General features: G+C 32.3%; 1 protein-coding gene across 3 annotated transcripts in view; it reads right to left on the bottom strand.

Annotated features, from left to right (window-relative positions):
• Nucleotides 1-608: 608 nt before the first annotated feature.
• RTKN2 (rhotekin 2) overlaps nucleotides 609-24,264 on the bottom strand; it is a 62,941-nt gene continuing 39,285 nt past the window's right edge. For 2 of the 3 annotated variants that reach the window (XM_019731899.3, XM_019731898.3), the window contains 5 exons: nucleotides 22,301-22,407; nucleotides 21,252-21,383; nucleotides 10,368-10,533; nucleotides 6,217-6,324; nucleotides 3,135-4,903 (listed from right to left, as the gene is read on the bottom strand). In XM_019731899.3, coding sequence (XP_019587458.3) covers nucleotides 4,365-4,903; nucleotides 6,217-6,324; nucleotides 10,368-10,533; nucleotides 21,252-21,383; nucleotides 22,301-22,407 — 1,052 coding nt within the window. In that variant the 3' untranslated portion in view covers nucleotides 3,135-4,364. Of the gene's footprint in view, nucleotides 4,904-6,216; nucleotides 6,325-10,367; nucleotides 10,534-21,251; nucleotides 21,384-22,300; nucleotides 22,408-24,264 lie in introns of all 3 variants that reach the window. The other variant, XM_019731897.3, reaches the window with a different exon arrangement.

The following is a 24,264-nucleotide window of genomic DNA, read 5'->3' on the forward strand; positions in this document are numbered from 1 at the left end:
AGATTTTAAAAAATGTTTGTTAATATTTCTGTAATAGTTTATTTTTTGTTAATTGAACCTTAAAATGCCTTGTTTATTTGAGCACATTGATTAGCCGGCCTCTCTCCTTAGAGAAAGAGAAGTTTTTTTTCTAAAAAGAAATGTTAAATATTTCTGGACACGTTACAGGTTTAGAAATAAAATGTTGCAGTAATATCATTGAGCCGGGATTGTTCATGTCTCCCCTCTCCCCTGAGGTGTTCCATGGGAATAAATTAAGTACTGAGGGAGGTGCATTAAAATAAGAAATCTTATGGCTGACAGCGACTGAGTATCCTCAGTCCCTAATTTTTTTTTTTATCCGAGTGACTTAAATTCGGGGGAAATTCTGCATCACTAACCTAAAATTAAGGTTACGTCAATCAAGATTTTTAAAAGAGTATACTGCAAGAAGGATTATATACAAACATTTTAATAAATGTTAGTTATACCAAGGCTATCGAATATTATTCTTAAAATAATTAGCATCAGCTATTGGATATCTCTTTCTCTGATTAAACTGACTTCGCAGCACTGTTTACTTCTATAATCTAGCCCAGAGAGGGAACCTAAGAAAAAAAGCTAGAAAATGTTTTCATGAATCAGTTCTTTTAATGTACAGACATTTTTAATCACATGACCTTAGCTTCCTTACCAATCTTTAATACTTTAATGAATACGTAATCCGTGATATAATAGTTTTTAATCCAGAAGTTTGACCCACATTGAATTAATAAAAATACAAACAATGCCAATTATACAAGCATGTCTTAGAAACGAACACACCTTACTATACTCATATTTTCAAATGAAATCTTGTCTTTCAAAAAGTCAAAGGTAACATCTTTTCTAGTAGCTAAGAATATGCATGATCCAGAATGAAGCATTTTCACATAATTATTATTACCAATGAAGCAATCATATATAAACATGTAAACATTTAAAAATAGTGATATCTTTGAAGTGTAAATGCCAAAAGTCAACTCTATCTACACTATAGGTTAAGACAAATAGAACACTGAAGACAGCTATACGAAAACAAATGGTCATCAGTTAAAGTTTAATTACTGTTCAATAATTCACTCTTTAGAAAAACAATGAGTTTTGATAAATTCTGACCCACAGGAACAGATATTTTTCCTGCCAAAGCACTTCTCTTCTTGTTCATGGTATAGCACTCTGTCTCTATCGGGTAAGGCTGCGCCTCATCCATGTAACACAGGTGATTACACTCAAATGGTATTTAACATAAATTGCACCAAACTGCCTTATTTCATTTTGGACTGAATTAATTAACTTCACTGTAGGTGGATGAAGTATTTAACATAAACCTAAAGAACTGTTTCACTGCTTAACCTACCATACATGAATTGTCTCTGAATCAAAAAGTATCAGGTAAAATAACATTCAGTAGGATCCTAAAGGGAAAAGATACAGCATTTATAATAGATGGATTCAGTTTTCCACATATATGCATATCCATCTAAAAGAAGTCAGGGGGCACTGCAAACAGTTAAGAAGGATTTAATAAAACTCACCAAGAGTTGGCATGCCTGATATTTTGAAAGACTGTTTACTTTAGGATGTATGCATTTAATAGCAAAATGCCTCCTTTGTTTTTGTAAGATGTTTAAATAAAAAGCTCACCACTTTGCAGCAATCAAAAATAATACTATCTTAATACTGTTGTAAGTTATTTATATCCCAGAGCTTGAAACGTAAATGAAATTTTCTAAAATATTATCTTCTGATCATCAGTATTATAATATCATAAAATATCTATTCTTTCTATTATGTTTCTCCAATTATAATATTATAAAGATCTGACAGCTAATTCTTTGTTTCAAGTTTATAGTCTTCATATATCAAGAAACAAATTAAGAAGACAAACAAAGAATGTGAAAAGCCAGCTCATAAAAAGCTGAAATGTCTTTTATTACATGGCATATTTTTCTGTCATAAACTTCCAGTTTAGAAAATGAGAAAACAAATATTTCTTTTGATGAACTCCTTAACAAACTGTTTAACTCAGTATTTTATTTTATTTTATTTTTAACTGTGGAAGGAAGGGAGGGAAGGAGGGAGGGAGGGAGGGAGGGAGGGAGAAAAGGAAGGAGGAAGAAGCCTCAACTTTGTATACCTTTTGGGGAAACTGAGCTAACATTTAACAAGCACAATGTCAAAGAAAGTGCCGTTGAAATCTTCAGCCCAATTTCAAAAGCTTTGTAACACACAGTAAGATTGGCCCCTAGAGAGAGCCTGAATAATTTTGATGGGGAAGGTGGTCCTTGGCCAGGCTTCACCTAAATGGTTCTAGAAAGAAGAGCTTCAGCCTTGTTTCAAAGTACCTCACTGAGGGCACAACTGCTAGGTAATTTCTCTATGAATAAATTGTCTTTCCTGTACAACTTAAATTCTTCTTGATATAATATGCATAAGAAATGACAAGAATATAATTTGGAAATTTTAACGTTGGTTTGTTATAAGGAAGGCTTCAACTGAAAAAAAATAAGAATGCTTAGATGCCACTTTCGGAAACAATTTTGCCTACAGCATCTTCTAGCTCAATAATTTAGTGGCAATGACAGTCACAAATGCTGTCAAAAACAGCAGTGAGGTTTAAAAAAATAAAAATTCAAACAACAATACCCTTTCGCTTTTTAATACCTCATTTACTGAACTGGCAATCACAACAGAGATTTACAAGAGGCTTCTAGTTAGAAAAAAATTAACCCTACCTTTTTAGCTTTTCATATATGTGTTGTCTCTAAATTCTATCAGGCAATCATATAGGTTTCTTTCTCAACAAACACTGTGTCTATCCTGATGTTGCCACTCACAAGAGACCTTTCGTATCATTGCTCCCTCGAGCCCCAATTCTTACTGGAGTCCTGGGCAAACACAAAAGTAACTGGCAGTTACATCATTCTATGTAAATGAAAAAAGACTCTGCTATGTGAAATTAAAGAAAGGCTCCATTTAAATTAATGTTATTTTTTTGTCAAGTGTCCATTTTATTTTGTTATTGTCTAGTTCTGATCCAAAGAGAATTCTTACGGGCTTTGAAAGGATCTCTAGAAATTATACGCAGGGCAGTAATTTTTTATTTTTTGCAATGACATTTAGGGTTCACTGTGATTTGAGATTTTTAGTGCAGTTGCTGACACATTATGGAAACTGTTTTATTGGGAAGTTCTGATTAGATTTTAAAAACTGTTCAGCTCTTGTTTACATGAAGCATTATTATAACAAATGGATTTGTTCCTTTAAGGTATTCAATCTCTTGCTATTTATTCCTGCCTTGATTTTATAATTCTGTTTGGGTCACTATGATTAGTTGCTATGGAAATTACCTCCTATGGAAATGATTCCGATGTCATTATTGTAAGAATATGACTTATAATGAATAATATCAATAGCAGACATCAACCCTTACCAGAAAAAGGAAATCTAATTAAAAATTTTAAAAAGGATTAATTTTGAAATTTATTATCATGGCCCACTTTTTATATTTTTGAATTGGCCACCTGCTTTTTAAATAAGTATTAAATGAATTTTAAGGTGTTAATCAGCTACTCATTTCCCCAAATTCCAATGTCACAATGGAAATTAGCACTATGCGTAGAAAAATGGAAGTGAAGAACATTTTATCTACCTTTTCTTTAATAAATGTTATGCTTTACTTTTGAGAGTTAATATCTACAGGATTTCAGGGCTCATCAAGGAAACAACTTTGAATAGCACATTACAAATTCCCTTTAAAAATTAAGAATTTAATAATCCAAACTTTACCCCAGGAATTTAAAAGGTCAGTGAGTTAATGAGTCAAACAATAGATGAGAGCCAGTGAACCATTAGATGAGAATTCCAGAATGCTAAGAAGAAATTTTCTTGGGTGGATTTTATAATTTGTGGTTTGAATAAAACTTTTGAAACATTCCATTAGAATTAAAATTCTCACAATGAGAATATGGCTCATATTTAACACATTTTAAATTACTAGACAGTCTCTCCCCAAAGAAATTTTAATGCTTTCTTCTGCGTAGTGCTTGTTCACTGCCTGGTACTAATTTAGGAATAAATTAACCCTTCCAACAATTAAGATATTGTCTAGAAACTGCCTCTTACACTCTGCTAGGAAAATCACTTACATTCTGAAAATCAAAAGTAAAAGAGAAATTCACTTCTTCACTATAAAACATTTTTATACCTAATAGCTTATTAATTATTTATGCAAATAACTATCTTATTTGTGTACATAGTTTCATATTACCACATCTATAGCGCTTCTGAATCAAGATTCACAGTTACAGATTATGTTAAATGTTTTATACATTAAGGGTTTTCTATTCTTGTGCCTGTAACCATGATCTAGGGTCCAAAATATCTTTGATGGATTTCTGCCTTGGTGCTGGCACTGGCTTGGCTTCAAAATTGGTTTTAGTGTCTATGTGTTCACCATCAGTTAAACTATTTTTCCTGGCAGGAAGAAGTTTTCGAGGAGCAGCCGTTGGTTTCTGTAAATGATGCATTAGGGTTGATAATTTGGTATTTAATGACGAAGTTTGAGATACACTTCCTGCTTTTTCCCAGTTGTCTTTAACCAATTGATCTGTATTGCTCTGTGTTTTTAAGCTGAATGGGGCTTTATCAGAAGGAGGAAGGGGAGCTCTTCTCTTCTTCCCTTTCCCATCATGTAACTGCTCGCTTGCAGAAGATAATACCTTTTTCTGGATGACCACTGGACGATTACCCTCAAAGAGTGCTGCCCAAGGAGGAGGTGAGGCTTCTTCATGCTGACCAATAAGGAACTGTCCATTCGTCGCTTCAATTTTTTTTTGTATTATATCAGTTAAACTTTCAAGTTTTACAGGTGAATCAATGCCTGTAATAATTTAAAGAAAAAATACATGGGAAAAAAATTCAAAACAGTATGTATTTTATCAGAGTAAGTTATTATTTTCCAAACCAATACGCTATCTGTAATAGTCATCAAAAATAGACTAGGAAAAGCAATAAACAAGTGGGGTTTTTTTCAAGTGTTTACTTATAAAAATAACCATACTAATAAAACCAAAAAATAAGATCATGTATTGTGCACTGCACACACACACACACACACACACACACACACACACAGGCATACGTACATAAATATATGCATTCCTAAATAAATAAGTAAAATCCAGCTTTCAAAGGAGTGGAGTTACATCAGATTTTTTTCTTTTTAATTCTATAGATTCGGTATTTATTAAATAACTTCCCTTGAATTTAAAATCCATTCTGACTTTTAGGTAAGCGTGGATTCCATTTTTATAAATGTCTGCTATATAAACTAGGATGAATGCAACTGAATTATTCTTTCCTGTAGACCAGCAAAGTCTCTGTTAATAGAGTAAAAATACAAAACCAAAACCCCAGAGAAATTCAGTGAATCCCTGATACCATTTTGGTGATAAGAATGCTGGGAGAAATTTTCCTTGGCAAAAGTTAGAGAACAGAAATAAATGTCTATTAAGTGAATCACTGGTATTTTCAAATGTATAAACCTAAAGGCATCATTTTTAATCTAACATTTCAAATTATATGTCAGTGCAGGGACACTGGTGGCAAAATAGACTAGATTTTAATGTTGACTTGTGCTTGTTCACACTGTTCACTGAGGCATCTTACAAAGATAAATAAATATCCTTCAATGTGTGAGAAAAAGGAACATTAATGAGTTTAGAAATTTTAATTTTTCCAAAGTATTAAACTTAACCAATTTTTTTGACCTGAGATGAAAGCTTCAATTTATTAATATTCATTTATCAATACTACTTTAAAACAAATTTAATAAAATACAGAAAAAAAATTACCAAACATGATTACATTTTAGAATCTGCAAGTTTACATTTTCAGAATTTTCATCAGCTACTCAGCTAATATTTATTTTCAGTGCACCTGTATTCATTTTGAAGCTTTAACATTTTTGTTTGATCTTAAGCATTCAAACTAACGAAAAATGTGTATTCATTAATTTTGTATTAAATCATCTATTAAACATGAGTTCCTTAGTCTATAATCATAGTCTTTTTTCATTCATTTTGACTGTGCCCTGAAAATTTTAGCATTTTAATGTCAATAGAATAAGCTGCTTGAGTATGGACAATGTTGTTTTTGTTACCCTGCAGCTTAGAAAAGACAAACCCCACTTACTCATATCATGGTAGACTGAAGTCGCCTCTTTTGTCAAGAACAAAGGTGGTTTCCGTGGTGACATAATCTCAATTTTCATAAGTTCTTCACAACAATGCTTCCATTGGCCTAAAGAAAGACAGAAAAAGGCAGGCTAGTTTAAAACATAAATGTGAAGATGTATATTTCATTTTCAATAGATATCAACACATTTTTCACTTTGAAAAATAACAATGAATTTATAAAACATTACCTTAAGGAAGCCACACAATCTAGTACTATCCATAATTTCAAAGTCCAAGTCTAGGCATAAAAATAATCTATTTTAAAAATGAAGTTCTCTGCACAGATATTAAGCTAAGATCTCTAGGCTATTAAATGTTATACTATTTTACTAAATGGTCAATAAATAAAATTTCTATTCATGGCAAAAATTTATACAAGTTGTCTTCTTTTAAATATTAAATAAAAATGTCCAGTATTTAAGATAGTTGAAAAGTAAAAATCAATTCAAATATAGTTACCTAGGACACAGTAGAAAAAAAAATAAAGAGTAATGGTTCTCAAAAATGATTTTAACTTTGAAAATTCTAATTAAGAAAAAGAAATTGGTTATTTAACAATTACCTTTTCAAGATAATTATTATGCTTTTAAAAATCATACAACTCTAGAAAAACGCTGTAATTTCATTTAAGTAAAAGCTATATAAAAGCCTATTATTATAAAGACAGAACACTCAAAATTCTAATTGAATCTAATTTATTTTAGGAAATACACTTTAAATAAAGCCATTAGGCATTCAGAATAAAAAAATACTCTAGAATAAGTTGTTTCGATTATTAAGTTAAACTTTAAAAGTGTGGCCAGCATTAATTTTTCCTTTAATTTTATTTTACTATTTTCATCTTAAAATAAAACTCTCAGATTTACTTCTTCAGAGTGGGTATAAAAAAATTTAACTTTTCCATATTTATTGTGCTCCTGCATGCTGGATAACAACTGTGTGAGAAACTGTATGTGTATATATTCATATTATAAAAGTTTAAGTTATTGAGGGTCACCATTCTTACATCAGTAGAAAAGTAATTGTAAATACACATGTGCCTTTTAGACTGATTTATGATCTGTATTTGTTTTCCTTTTATTATAGTCTCAATATCTATACTCAATATCCACCTTAATTATTTTTCCATGGCTTAAAAATTAAAGACATTTCATGTTTATTCAAATTATCTGTTCATTTCTGTTGTTTTAAGTCTAATATACTGTCACAGTAATGTATGCATAAATTTTAAATCCATCACCTTAAATAGTTAAGCAACATAAGAAATCTTTTTGTATGTTTTATTATAATGCTAAATGCAGAATATCATAAAAATTTCAAAATAACCCACAGAGCAACTCATAAAGGGAATAAAATCTTGAGTTTGAGGCTTCAAAGGTTGCTCTGCAGAATGTAAATCTAATAGGATCTGAGATCTGATAACTTATTCCTCCCCTACACTTCCTTTTTTTAGATAAATATATAAAAGCCAGCTTTTCCTTCTTAGGGGCAGAGAAAAAGGCCACATCTAATGGAAAAATAATGAAACACTTTAAACTAGCAAACATTTCTCTGTCAAATCTTAGACAAATTATAAAGTGCAGTATTTTCTCTATATTGATAGATGAAAGCTTTTGATGGTTAAACTGGTAGCAGAATACTAATCATGCTGAAAATTGGAATATAAAGCCACATTATCCCATGTGTTACTGAAGTCAGAGGTACAAAAATGTGGTATGTTCACTGGTCAAGACTTCACAATTGAAACATTTTAACCAGTGAATAAATGAGTATGCCTCGTTATATGTGCTAACATATGCTAACATAAAGACCCAGTATGAAATATTAAATAAATGTTTTATTTACATAAAATCTGTATATTGAATATGTTTCCCACAGTATTTATTGTTACAATATTGCCAGTCAAAACAATCTGTTATGCTAAGCTGCTTATGTAACTCAATATTTATATTATTAAATATTTGAAAAAAATTTATTTTTCACCCACTATTCCTAGGCTCTACCCTTTTTGATCATCATCCAGAACAAGTGCCATTCCCCTTTTACATGTTGGTTAGCTCTCAAGTATTAAAAATTAACTATTACATCCCCCTTGCCTCCTAACTTCCGCTCCTCAGGCTATTCTTCTACAGGCTGAACAGACCTAATTTCATTAATGTTTTCTCATGATTTCTAATTATCTCACCCTCCTGATTTTCTACTCTTAAGCAGCGTCAAATAATTGAAATTTGCTCTAAACATTAAATTACTTTTTATTGTGTGCTGGATATCTATCCTTTACTTTGTTCTACATATCATATTTCACCTAAGACCACAAGAGGCTAGCTAGCTACGCTTATCACTAGGAAGGTAAAAATTTTAAAGTGCAAGTCAATCTTTAGGACAGTATAAACACTTCCATCTTTGCTTTGTATCTCCATACACAATGAATTTTAAAGTGCGAATGTAATAAAATTTATACTTTGAAAATTAGATTGGCAGATTTTATCCCTAAAGCATTTAGTACCAAAGAAATAGCCAGACCTAAGAACCCCGTTGTCATCGCTTTCTTATTACTTTGACAGTACAAAAATGCCATGAGATTCTTATCCCTACAACTCCCCTTTTTAGCACGATAAATTATTTTACGTAATCTGCAGAATGAAAATATGAGATCATCTGATAGTAGTTTATATCCAGACTATAATATCCTGGCATTTTCACCTCCTTTTACCCCTCCTTCCTGGTTTATAAAAATTATAAAAATCATTTCTAAAAATAATATAGTCTTTTGTAAGACAGACTCTCTAAATCAGAGCATTCAGGAAAGCAGTTAAAATTTTAGCAGTGATCAGCAAACAAAAGGAAGTTGTTGTCTTTTTAGTAACACCTAAGATCAACTGAAATTTTAAAAGAAAGAAATGCAGTGCATTGCTGATAAGTATGCAACAAATATTTAAACACCTAGTGAGTGCTTAGGGATAGTATTTAAGGAAAACAAGTCTTAAGGATCCCAAGAAAGCCAAGGAGGGAGTCTTCTGGTTCCCTGCAGCAAACCAGAAACCTTTTCAGGACTCAGTTTTCTCATTTTAGAGCAGAGGAAAATAATTTCTACATCACTAGGTTGTTATGAGTAATGAAAGAAGCCATATGGTAACGTGGAAGGTAATCAATAAATTTAGTCCCCTTTCTGCCCCCTCCGCCACCAATCACTGTAATACTTGACCTGGCCATGGATCAGAGTAGGTTTATAAAACTTAATCTGAGTACTGCAGATATTAACTCTTTCATAGAGTTCTCAAAAAACAGCTTGTAAGAAGCCATGAAATGTCTCTAGGATTATTTCCAGGAGTTGCACAAGTAACTATTGTTTGGAAATGGCTGTACTTGTAATTCTAAAGACATAAAATACTGGTTAAATCTGACAGTAGGCTTAATTTGGTTAGAACTAGCCATTATTACTAGTCAACATTTTCAATATACAATTTCAGTATTTTCCTTTTGATAAAATTCTTCTTTAAATTGAGAATATTAGAGCCTCAAATATTTTACATACTGGAAATCTATTACATTACTATCACATTGTTTTTATAATCCATGCCCTTGGACTCTATTATTGAAACTCAAAAACCATATGTACGGGGTTTAAAAAAAAAATCTCCTTGGATGATGTCCACGATGACATTATAATGAATCTGGAGTTAACAGAAGGTTATAGAACAATGAGCCTCCTTCTGAACATTTCAATATTTTAGGATCATCACTAGCCTAGAGAAGCTTTTTATTTCTCAAATATCATTTTATCCCTTTGATCAAACACATTGCCTTAAGCAGCTAAAACCTCATATTTTGAAAAAACGGGGTCTAGTTGTTTTAAGGACCAGAGGAACTCAAAAATAAGAGGTAGGGATACTAGGAATTCAAAGGTAAGCTATGCTTTAGTCAGTCAGGCACTAGGGAAAGGTTGAGGGAAAGAAGCATCATTGCATGGGTATATGCTACCATTTTATTCAAGAGCATAAAAATTTTGATACAAACCATAAGATTATAATTTTAATATTTAGATTGCTGTGTGCATCTTTTCATGCTAAATGAATATACTACTAGAAAATCCAAACATCAACTTACTAAGATCAAAGAAATGCTGCCAGAAGGCTTCCATCCACTTCTGAAGATCTTCTCTATTGTCAGCTGCAAAAATATGAGTTATAGCCTGTCCAGCAACAGGGTTGATGACAGAGAAATTATGGATTCTAGTCTTGGCATTCTTATCCATTGCCCGAATTCTGGTTTCCTAAATAGGAAGACAAAATTGGTGTTTTACAAGAGAATACTTCTGTAATGATCAAATGTTTTATTGCTTAGCTACCATATTTACACCAGATGCAATTATAATCTTATTGCTGATCATCTGAAATTTAAAATATGTAATTTTGAGAACTTTCAATATTCAAACTGAAATCTAGGTTTTTAACAAAATGCTTTATATTAAAAATACTTTACATTAGAAAAGTAATGTTTCAAAGTATGCTACATATAGCACTTACGTTAAATTACATGAGATTAAAACATAACCTCTGTTTTGATCTCTCAGTTTAAGTTTGCTGTCTTTTTTATATACATCTTAAAATTTGCAATAAAACAAGTACAGCATGCCATAACTGTAATGTGAATTATGTTAACTATATTCCCAACAGTAATAAAATAGAAGAATCAGTAAAGTGTATTTCTTATTCTAACATTCATGGATAATACAGTGTTATCAGTTAAAGTAGTAAAACCATAACTGAGTGTTGACTGCAGCAAAACTGTTAGGGTTTCCTCATTAACATTTATTTCAAACATAATGTTCATTTACAAAACTCTGGCCAAAGATCCATAAAGTAATATAACCCTCATAATGGTAAAAACTATTTTTTCAAATGCCAAGTGCAAGACTCTAGAATAAAGGCCATGTTTTCATTTATGCTGATAGTCCAGACCTTCGTTCTGAGTGGTACTAAGTATGTCGCTGTGGTGATACTTATTGTGTCTGCATATAGAAGACAAACGTCTATTCCCAAGTCACATACAAGCACCGCCACACCAAAAGACAAGCTGGCAACTACATGTAGTTTCCAAGGAATCTTGGGGGGAAAGTCTGGAACAGAACTATATTATGCAAAGACAGGGAGTTGGATGCTGGATCATGATTGATATTACACAATTCTAGAGCAGTGCTGTCCATTAAAAAATATAATGTGAGCCACATATGTAATTTAAGATGTTCTAATAACCACATTAAAGGTAAAATGAAAATGGTTAAAATAATTATGTAATGATTATCATATTATTTGAAAATAATGTATTTTATGTAACCCAACATATCCAAAATACTAACATAGAATGGACAAAGATTTTGAGACATTTTGCATTCTTTTTTCATACTAAGTGTCCAAAATCCAATCTATCTTATACTTACAGCACATCTCAATTCAGACCAGCGACAGTTTAAGAACCTAACAGCTACTGATGGCTAATGGCTACTGTGTTGGGTAGAGCAGCTCTAGAGGAATATGATTAAACCTACTATAATGTGTGCAGGATATCTGGCTGGCAGTTACAAGAGTTGATTGAGAACGGGAAGAAATTCTTCACATTGTTGAGTTTAGAGCAAAGAGACACTGTATGTACAGTCACACAACAAAACCAACATACTCATATAGTGTGTCTATGTGGACATTATAGAAGTAGCAGAGTTAGGAAGAAAATCCATTCATTCCCTGAAAAATGGGTACAGATGGACAGGTGAACACCAAATGTACTATATGAGAAGTTATTTTTTGAAGGAAGGAATTTTTATTCAAAAATCACATGAGAAAAAAATGTATGTTGTATAAAGCAGCAACATAACTTGGAAACTCTGGAGCATCACAAAATGTAATGATTGGTAACCACTGTCATTTAAAAAAAGTAGGAATGTGAGTTCAGGGGATTATAATGGATTTATGGCCAGCACTGTAATTTTATCATATAACAGGGTCTTTTTATACTTGTATGCAATGGTAATAAACTTTGTGAATTAACTCTTTTAAGTAATTATTTATAGATATTTAAAAATGTTGTCCGAAACGGCATCCTTGAAGCCTAAAAACGCATGTAATCAATCTCTGTAAGTTTAAAGCTTACTATCACTATCAAAGAATGATTTAGCTCTAGGAAGAATCTTTGATATACTTTTCTATCCGACTAACTGAAGGCTGACTCAGTGAGAAGCCGGGGGGGGGGGGGGGGGGACGACCGTCTATTGTTATTATCATTAAAAAGACACCCAAATAATAAAATATGAAGTATTTTTTGTTGCTGAAATTGTTCTTCCCTTGACCTAAATCCATTTTAATACAAATTTATGACTACCTTGTCTATATAGAATTAAAATAGATTCAACTTTTAAATAAGAAAAGTGTGATTTTTCTAAATAGATATGAACATTTTTAATACAACCATATCATTTCAAATGAAAATCACTATGTAGAAAAGCTGATGAATTGAGTCATTTATATCCTTCTAAGATAATATAATGCTATAATATATAAATACTGTTTACTCCATTAACTCTGATAACCAAAAATATTTTTAACGAAGTTTTTAAAGGTGCAAATGAAACACAGAATAGATTATTTAAATTAACTTCTATATTTTATCACCCCAAATAATTTAACTAATGAGAAATTTTTTAAACCAAAAAGCTTCATGTCAAAGAAAAAGTGATTAGACAAAGTTTAATGGTAAATAATGTTAGAAAGTTCATGCAAGCTATTTCTCAGTATGGGAAAGTACCAGTAACAGTGCTCAGGACTTCACTTCTCATATAAGAAATGGATTAGAAAACACAAGGTGAATTTTAGGACTGTTATCATTATGTTATCATTACACAATGAATAGATGATGGAAGTATCTCCTCTTAGCAGGGTATGAAGGGAAAAAACTTGGGTATTTTTGTCCACATTATTTCTACCACCAAACACATTGCCTGGCAATATTAATTAATACCACCCATTAAGTGACTGAAAATATTTAATGAATAAAAGTATAAGAAAGGAAAAGATCAACTCGGATAATGATAAAAAGTTTTACAGATCCTAGAGAAAATCTCTAATCCAAGTCCTTAATTTATAGATGAGAAAATTTACGTTCTAAGTGTTCTATCCAAAGTCAGAGTTTCCAGTTTTGCTTTTGATAATCCCAAACCTTTTAGTTGATTTTGGAGGTTTTATAGTCAATTTTTATTGATTTGTGGATAGATTTGAGATTATTCACTGTGAAATTTTAATCCTTGTTGGCTCAACTTTTATCAATCAGCACATATTGAACTACAATTTTCCACTGCATGAGATGGTGGCTACCCAGAGGAGGCCAAAAATATAATCTGAGAAACCAATTTTGTAACAAAATGTAACTCTAAAGTCAAAGGAAAGTTTCTTTCAGGTTATTCATAATTTTGAATTAAAACTGTACTTCAACCTCTCCATTTCTGTGATAATGGAAAATTACTAGTTCAGAACTGTCCTAACCTTACTTTTGACTACATGACTTTAAAAAAATTTGCTATGTACCCAGATTATGGTCTCTAAATACTCTTTGCTATTAAAAAGCACCTTAGATGCTCTTTAGATGGCTGATTACCAGCCTGGTTCAGGAAATATATAGGAGGATCCTAGAATATAGGGTGATCCAGAAATGAAAGATTACTAAGGTTGTATCAAATGGACCAACTTGGAGAAGTTTCCAGTAGCCAAGATAGGACAATCTGAACATCAATAGAATAACAATGGTAATGGACTGATGTATGAAATGTTTTTAAATCCATAAATTCATAATGATATTTAAAAACTTATTAGTCGTTTTTGAAGGATGCTAGGAACCACCTTCATTGTTTTGGTAACTAGTATATAAATGCAAAAAATCAAGCCGTTAGATTGTCTTTCCTGTAAGAATTGTACCTCAACTAAATAGGTGATGAAGTAGAGCTATCTCCACTAATAAATGAAGAAAGAAATTTAAAATATCACCAGTTTGCAATTCCTAATGAAATAATGGAGCTAAGCAATGTTCATCAGTGGGTGTTAATATGAGTGGAAGGCCCATATTATTATTTAAAATTCTTTTAAAGTTTTTCAATTATAGTTGACAAACAATATTAGTTTCAGATGTATAACATAGTGATTATACATTTCTATAACTTACAAAGTAATCACCTTGATAAATCTAGTACCCAGGCATATATGACTCCTGATAAAAGCAAACAATATTTCCTAAAACATATTTACTAACTAACCAACCAACCAACCAATCAACCAAACTAAATCTGAACCCAAAATACGGTGTTTCCCTGAAAGTAAGACCTAGCCAGACCATCAGTTCTAATGTGTCTTTTGGAGCAATAATTAATATAAGACCCGGTATTATATTTATTATACTCTACTCTACTCTACTCTACTCTACTCTACTCTACTCTACTCTACTCTACTCTACTCTACTATACATGGTCTTATATAAGACCTGGTCTTATATTAAAATAAGACCGAGTCTTATATTGATTTTTGCTCCAAAAGACACATTAGAGCTGACGGTCCAGCTAGGTCTTATTTTTGGGGAAATACACTAGAGGAAAAAAACCAACTCTAAGATGCAATCAGCAAAACCCAGACTGTAGGATAAACGACCCACTTTCTTCAATTTCTTCAACAACGAATTGTGTGTGTGTGTGTGTGTGTGTGTGTGTGTGTGAGAGAGAGAGAGAGAGAAAGAATTAAGCCAACAGATTAAGAGATTTAAGAGACCTAATTGACTAAAATGTATGGCTCTTATTTGGATCCTGACTCAAAAAACTATTTAAAAAATTACAACACTGGAAAATTTGAACCGTCTGGATTTTTGATGATATATTGACTACATATATAGCTGTACATTTTCTTAAGTATGACAAGTGTAATATTTACAAGTAAAATGATATGGTCTCTAGGATTTCCTTCAAAATAATTCTATGGTAGGGGTAATGTGTGAGGGTACAGATGATTCAGTTATATTATTCTCTTTATAGATTATCTTGAAATTAAAAAAAAAACCAATTAAAAAAAATGCAGTACAAAAACCTAAGTGTCTGCTTTCTCATCTATAATGCTGAGATAGTATTTCACTCATACCTTCCTCAGAAACTTGTTCTAAAGATAAATGAGTTCTTTGAGAGCTGTTTGGTCTAAAGTTAATCAGGAATGGAGACAAAATTGCTGGCTAAAGTTGCTGGCTAAAACAAGATTTAGACCTTGTATATATTCTAATAACAAAGGATACATAGTTTCATAATATATGACAAGGAATGTAAAGTATAACCATAAATTAAACCAAGCACTACGTATAATTAGTACTAGTGTGATATAATTATTTTCAATTTATGGCAATGAAACAAGATATAAACTGCTAATGGAATCGGCTGTTTAAAAAATTATTTTTGCTGTATTTAATAAAGGATAATATGAATAGTTGGCAGGGTTAAGACATTAGGACTAACATAATCAGAAGAAAATCCCCTGTGCTTCATAATAATTTTGCCTGCTAGAGTCCATGATAAACATAATGGTTAAAAGCAATTTCAAGACAATTTAACAAAGGTCTACCACCCCAAGCAGTGTTATGACTTGTTTAGTACAGATTTTAATATTCATTAAAATGAAGTGATGCATAATATTTAAATCAAGAAAAGAACACTGATCTCAAAGAACCACACTTCTTTTCCTTTCCACTCCCCATTGGAAGTGGATAAAACTTTGGCTAATAAAATGCTTTCTACCATGTATAGGAGATTCAGTGGCTCCAGTTAAGTACCCATTATTGAGAATGTCTTACTCAACAACATTCACAAGGAAGTTTTTTGAAGTTGAAGCAATCACTTTGAAGTAAATCATCCTTTCAAATTGGGATTGAAAAGAAGAAGGGAATAGCTTTTAGGCTTTTCTTCCCTTAATGTGACTATTTCCACAGATGGCTCCCTATGAAAATTAATGAACTGACTAAGCCTTACAGGAAGTGCCATTTAGAAGGACAAGAATTATAGTTAGAGAACAGATTCTGTGATCAAAATAACAGAACAATTATTTATATACCTTAGCAACAGCAAAATTTATGTTGTCACATAATTTTTAAAGTAGCATTAAGCAAAATTATTATTTTCTAAATCATGAGAGAAGACAACCAAAATAAAGGAATTCTGGTTTGTATTTATTTAACATTATTAAGTATAAAAATATCTTAGACACCCACCATTGGAAGTGTACTAAAAACTAAAACAAAATACTATTCTTAAAAGTTTTATTCGGTCCTTACTTGCTCTACATATCAGAAAACACCAACTCGGCATTTATCAAAGCTCCTGTTTATTGAAGAATACATTAATAACTATGTCCCTTAAAAATTTCCAAAGTAAGCAAAACAAGTAAAACATGTATCTCATATTTTAAAACCAAGCAATTTAAAACATTCAATAGATAAAAATCTGTAAGTTTATTGTAATATTTGTGGGGTGGTGAGACATGACAGTCGTTTGCTACTTCTTGGAGTGGTAATATCACTCTAATACATATTGCAAATATCAATACAATACCAATATTCAATACCAATTGGCAATTAAAAGAATAAGCATTTCTCCTGCCTTTTCAGGAGGAACTGTAATAGTTCATTCCTAGTTGATGAGAAAAGGTCCTCAAAACGAATACAAAAGAATGCCAGATAATATATCTACAAGGAAAGACAGCATGGAGAAAAACATAGCAATCTCCAAGGTAATAACACATTCAGGCAAGGGCAATCACAAACCATTTACCTCTTAGACTACTTGCTAATTGTAAAGAGCTTACATATTCTAGAGAGAGCTAATGGTCACCACCTTAACCGAGTCTTTACACTAGGTATTGCCAATAGTGAGATAACCTGACAACATGTGCCTCTCAACAGGAGGCTCTATAAACTATTTGTCATCATCTATGAAATATTCTTATAAAAAATGTTTTAAAATAATCTAATCAAGCCTCTAGACCTAATTTACAGTTTAGAAGAACAAAGGATTCCCAATACTTAAATATTCCTAGATTGAAAGCAAAAGCTAAAAGAACATTTTGGGGATAATGGGATTGAATATAAACTGGATATTAGATGATATAAGAAAATTATTGTTAATTTGACTGGCTGTGATAATAGTATTGTAAATGTGTGTGTGTGTGTGTGTGTGTGTGTGTGTTTATAGATATAGATTTTTTTTTTTCCAAAGAGGTTAGCCAAAAACATGGATAAGTAGAGGCTTTATAAGCTTTTAGCTATAAGATGAATAAGGTCCAAGGATTGAATGTAAAACATGGTGACTATCGTTGACAACACTGTATTGTATAACTGAAATTTGCTAAGAGAGTAGAACTTAAATGTTCTTACAAAAAGATTAAAAATAAAATAATACTGTAATCCAATGATTGTAGTAATTACATAAGTGTATATTTGTCAAAATTATCAGAATGTACACTTAAAACTGGTGAATTTTATTTTACATAAACTGTGCCACCATGAAGCTGATTAAAAATTAAATAAAATATAAAGTGTTCAGCCCCATATTACAAAAAAAGGAGAAAAAGATAAAGCAAATATGACAAAATGTTAACTGTTGAATCTAGATGGTTTACAAGTGATTGCTATAGTATTTTTTCAACTTTTCTGTCAATTTGAATAATTTCATATGTTTAAAAAAATAAGTAAAAATTACTTTAATTAATAGGAGACATAATTATATAACAAATGTCTTCTCAGAAGTTAACAAATAGATTTCTTGACTGAGATGATATTTGACATATTTAAATAAGGAGACCAATGGCAATTACTGTTACAAGAGTGAAGTTTTCAGGTGAATAGAAGAGTTCAAAGGAAACCTGAGGTAGAAGTACGAAATACAAAGGGAAAAGGTTCTACAGAGAAAGGAGAGGAATCAAGAGAAATTAAGATGACAATACTGTAAAGCTAGACAATGGAGGACTTTCCCATCAGTTTAATATTTGAGATTAACAACTAACTTATATTAATCTTTCCAACCTTAATTCTTACCTCATAGTTTAATCTTAAATTCTTTTTTGTACTTTAGACAAAAGTCGTGAACAATGGAAGAGATATTTGTCATCAGTGTTTAGGGTCAAATACAACCCATGTTATTCCCAAGTCTAAGACTGAGTTTATACAAATTACTAGGTTTATCATTTTTCTGTGAATTTGTAATGGTCAATTGTGGAACCACCGTTGGGATTTCTAAGTATGTTGATTTCAGTCATCTTAATAATGGCGTTGATTGACTACAGAATCTTATTAATTGCCAGGTCATCAGCCTTTTATTACCACAAGGAAAAATGAGTCACTTGAAAAAAGGTCAATTCAGTCCAGCCATGTAAACACTGTTAACCACTTTTCAGGAATTAGACTCTTGTCATCAGACAAGAAAATACAGATGCACTGCCTATAATAACAGTAGTTTCCTTATAACTGCCCTCTGAAATTTAAATGGCAAAGATTCAACACATGCCTAAGCCATAGGTAGTGACTTCAGGCTCAGAACCTCATTTCAGAGCTACTTTTGACTTCCAAAACTGAATCAGAACAGGTATGGAGATAGGAAAGTCTAATTTGCCTTCCAAATCTAGTCTAGCAGTATGTTTATGAGGAAATAGAAAAAAGCAGTCTATGAATTATTATCTACCCATTAAGAAAAGAGTGAGCCATATAATTTTCCTTACTAGCTAGGCAAGTTCTAGCTCATCTGAGTCTATTTCGTCACTTGTAAAACAGAAATAATATACCCGTAAAACAGGGCAGACTTACCTGTTCTGACTACCTTAAAGGGCTGAGATAAAGTAAAATGAATACCTTGAAGACTGTTTTCAAATAAAATAAATGGCTTTAAATATACCATTTATTTAGATTACATTTTATTTGGTTTATGATTATCCATATTCCATTGTACAACATGTAAGAAAAAAATTGGTAGGATTCCATTTTTACTACATAGCCACTCAGTAAAAAACAGGTTAGACAAAATCATCTATGTAGAACTCTTGCCAAAAATATTTAACCTGAATCTAGTAAACTAATTAGTCAAATACAGATTTGAGGACTGGTCTGGACTTTTCAAAAAATGTCAATGTAATGAAAGACCCTCCCCCCTCAAGTGAAGGGCAAAATTTAGATGAAAAGGAAACAAACAAAAGACATGGTGACCAGATGCAATTTGTGATCCTTGACTGGGTCTTGAATTAAACAATAAATAAAAATTGGAAAGAACATTTTGGGGACAATTGGGGCAATTTGCCCTGTATGTCAGATAATATTATTTTATCAACAATAAATTTCTTGACTGTGCTAATAATATTATGGTTATGAAAGAAATGTCCTTGTTTTTAGGAGAAACATGCTGAAATATTCTAGGGAAGAAATGTTATGTTTTTTTGTTACATTCAAATGGTTTAGAAAAAAAACTTTAAACTAGAAAGAAGGCAAATGTGGCAAAATGTTAGCAAGAGTTAAAGAATATAAGTGAAGGGTACACAGGTGTTCATTATTCTATTCTTTCAACTTTCCTGTACATTTGAAATTTGCAAAAGACTAAGGTGGAGAAAAGTGAATGATAAATTAACAAAATGAAAATATAAAAAAATAAAAAAATTACATCAATTTTCCAGTAAAATTGTACTTTCATAAACCTAATTTTCTAGACCAAAATAAATTCACTATGTTGCATAATAATATTGAGGTTCATTATTTAAGAATAACACTAATCTTTCTAATACACAAAACAGATAAATTAAGTGAATTTATTTATATAATCTAAGGTCTCACTGAAGAAGGATTCCCTTTAAGGAAAAAGCAGTGTAATTTCTAAAAGCAGGATAGCAACAGACCAAACTGGAAAAGATTACAGAAATTAACTCAAGTCCTTATAGGTTAGCAGACCAGTATCTACATGTTTTTCAGGGCATGCCACATTACATTTTTCTTCAAAAGAAAATTTACACACAAGTAGAACATGCAGAGTTAACAGATGTGATGGCTCATATTTTGTAATGTACTTCAATTCAACCACACCAAAGGCAAGCAAATTAAAACACTAGAAACAATTAAGTGCAGTCCATAGGCAGAAAACACAATATTCTGCTTTAGAAATGCCATTAAAGTATTCTTGAGTAGGAATGCTGTAAAAAGGGGGGAAAAAACCCTCTAATAAACACTAGACTTGGATGATAGATGAAGACAAATTTAAGATCCTGGGATAAAAGAAAGTCTGGTTTACGTGTATTGTGACAAGTTTTCCTACAGATTGCAGGTGAAAAATTTGTAACTAAATTTTAATAATCCCCTTTGTATGAAACGTGTGTGTGTGTGTGTGTGTGTGTGTGTGTGTGTGTGTGTGTGTGTGTATTTGATAGATTCTCTAGGTGGTGTAGCACTACTTTTTAAATGTAGTGTAAGTACTCAAGTATTCTAAATGGAGTGTCAGGCTTTCCTGTTCTGACAGAAGGTTGGACAACCGCCCATCAACCCCATAAGAAATCAGAAAGTATACTCAAGAATGTCTTTTTATGGGTTCATATGAATACTAACTAGAAAGAGTATCACTGTAACCTGAGCTAACAATTTATGTTTATATACTCTCTTAATTACACAACTTCATGAAAAATTTAAATATCCTATTATGGAGTTACATCCTCTGCTTTCAAAACTATTTACTGGTATAGCTTTCCAATCACTGTTTTTTTAAGGAAATATATAGTATTTCCTTTACCAGATAAGCTCTATAATGGAAAGAAAAATAAGATTACTTATCTTATGAACTAACCTATTTTTAGCAGTACTTCCCTTTTCTTTTTAAGATAGCAACAATGTAAACTGTATAAAAAGGAACAAACTTCATAAAATGTTATATCTTTATTTTCAAACTATCATTTTATTTACCTTGTTAATGGACACTACCAAAGCTGGTTCCACTTTAGCTTCAATTTCTTCTGGAGTATAAAAACAGTAGAGTTTACCCCCTCTCAGAACACAATATAACCTTCTCCAACTAATCAGACCTTCTACCATTTGCTGGGGGAAAAAAAAAAATCAAGAAACTATCAACCTTAAATCATTATTTACCATCATAACTCAAAACTCAATAAAATAGTTAAATTATCAAAGTTAAATTAGCTGTTTGAAATTTTTAAATGTGATAGCGTTACCCATTAATTTACTGTGTAATAAGTCAATAGCCCAAAATCAAAGAGTAAGTTAATTTAGAGAAGAAAGGTTTAGAATTTTCAAAAGGATTAAATAAGCAAAATGGAGGTAATGATTACCACATAACTATTATACACATAAAATCATAAATCAACGCAGTTTTCCAGAAGCTATTAAAAAAACGAGTGCTTAGAATTCCACGGCAATTTATTTAAGGACTCAGAAAAATTATAAAAATAACTCATTCAAAACACAATTTTCCCTTACTGTCCTTAGACCATCGGAAAATGTTGACTACCCGGAAGAATGCAAATTTTCTTTCCTCTTAACGGATTCTTTTAGAAAAAGCTATTGATTCATTGGAGCCCATAATTAATTATTTACTGAATATAAATGACTATGGCTATAAATAAATCAGGAGTAGGTGGCACAGAGACAGCTTTGGAAGCCCAGAGGCCTACACTGTGCCAAAACCTGTCTGCCAGAAAGGCCTTTATGTGAAAGGTGGTGAGTGGTCGTCATCAGTTTCCACAAGGAGTCCTCTGTTGCTGATTATCTTGTTACTGGTATTAATGAGGCAGAGGAACCTGGAGAGGTAGTTCCTTAGCCTTCTAAACTGCATGGGACCCCTCCCCTTCCCACCTTCCTCATCATCCCCCAGTCTACATCTAACACTGAGAAAACCGTTATTTAAAAGAAGATTTTACAAAATACTTCTCAACATCAGAAGGATTAAGACCTAAATTGGAGCTGCAATTATTATAGGATATTTAAAGTCCTCTAACCTGCTGATTCAGAAATCCTGCAAATGCATCTTCAGCCATACAAGCTGGCTGGGCGACTAATCGGCAGCACATGTTGCCATATAAGGGAAGCCAAAATGAAGACTCCTCTATTTAAACAAAAGAGAAAAAAATCAAGTTATACATGTTTATTTAAGGTCATTATACATTTTGGTTTTTTCTTTTTACAGTTTTTTTTTTTTTTTTTTTTTTTGCTTTATATAAGAACATATGTAAAGGTTCATCCTTCTCAAATACTAGTACCATATTTAAAATCAAATCAGAGATATTAAACGGACAGTTTATAGCATGCCATCACCTGGAACAAGACATGGAACTTTCAGTCTCTTGACCTTGTTTGATCTTAAAGTAATTAATCAATAGAAGTAGTTCAGAGCACATAAAGTGAACTCATTTATTATTAAAAACATTCTAATAAAGTGATTTTTTTAAAATTTTATTTTATTAAATTTATTGGGGTGACAATTGTTAGTAAAATTACATAGATTTCAGGTGTACAATTCTGTATTACATTATCTATAAATCCCATTGTGTGTTCATCACCCAGAGTCAGTTCTCCTTCCATCACCATATATTCGATCCCCCTTACCCTCATCTCCCACCCCCCACCCAATAAAGTGATTTTTATATGTTGAATCCTACTTTTGCTCTTTCATTATAATAGTTAGTAAAGGGATCCTCTGAATAAAACATTTCAGAACACAACTTTAAGATAATAATTTTAAAACTTTTTGGCTTTTCCTCTTCCCCTCCCCTTACTGAATAATTCAGTTATAAGCCATTAGGTGGAGCCCACCAAGATGGGCATCTGTGCCAGAGGTTTGGGGTGGAGCTGGGGTATGTCACAGCTGGGAGCCGGAGGACGAGAGTGAGTAGACCTGCTAGGCCTCAGAGGGGCTGAGGACAGATCACAGGAGGCACAGCCTGGAGCCCAGGGGGGAGCTGTGCTCAAGGGATGGCCTGGAACAGGGAGTCAGGGACCAAGCAGAGTAAGGAGTATGCACATTTGTGGCATAGCCCAGCCATGGGAGTGAGAGTCTGAAAGCAGTGAGGAAGCCATCCACACATTCAATGACCCAGAACAGTATGTCAGAGCCTTATAAGAAGGACATCTAAGCAGAGAGGCAGCTGGGTATGGAGTGTCAGAGCACAGGCAGGCTGAGAAGGGTGTCCACATGGGGTTAGGTCAGGGCAGCCAGGCCTGGGGAGGTAAAGCCTGAGCAGAAGGAGGAATGTCTACATGGGACAAGGGCCCACCCAGAATGAAGAGTCAGAGCCCCAGCAAGGAGAAGGAAGCATCCTTGTGGGGGCGATGGGAGAATGGTTGTGTTCAGGGAGACCGAGCAAAGAAGAAAAAGCATTAAAGATAACAGGAGACAGGTTTCTCACTGTCACAGAAAGGAATTACAAATATATAGAGTGAACTCTCTGTGGTGTGGGATTAGAACTGGAGGTACTAGTACAAACTCATGGTTTTCAACATATAGAGATTAACATGACAAAATATATGTGCATATATGTAGCTCTGTCTACTAAGGGGACTTAGGGAAAGCAATTCCCTAATGGTGATACTCCCATAGCAATGAATATACGGTGTTTCCCCGAAAATAAGACCTAGCCAGACAATCAGCTCTAATGCGTCTTTTGGAGCAAAAATTAATATAAGACCCAGTATTATATTATATTGTATTGTGTTGTACTGTACTGTACTGTACTATACTATACTGTATTATGTTAGACCCAGTCTTATAGTAAAATAAGACTGGGTATTATATTATATTATATATTATGTTACATTATATTATATAAGACCCGGTCTTATAGTAGAATAGTAAAATAAGACCAGGTCTTAATTTTTTCTCCAAAAGACGCATTAGAGCTGATTGTCCGGCTAGGTCTTATTTTCAGGGAAACACAGTATATGGAACATAATCTATTCTGTGAAT

The sequence above is a fragment of the Rhinolophus sinicus genome, chromosome 15 (genome assembly GCF_057876585.1).
Source record: "Rhinolophus sinicus isolate RSI-liver-muscle chromosome 15, RSI-T2T, whole genome shotgun sequence".
NCBI classification, from domain to species: domain Eukaryota; kingdom Metazoa; phylum Chordata; class Mammalia; order Chiroptera; family Rhinolophidae; genus Rhinolophus; species Rhinolophus sinicus.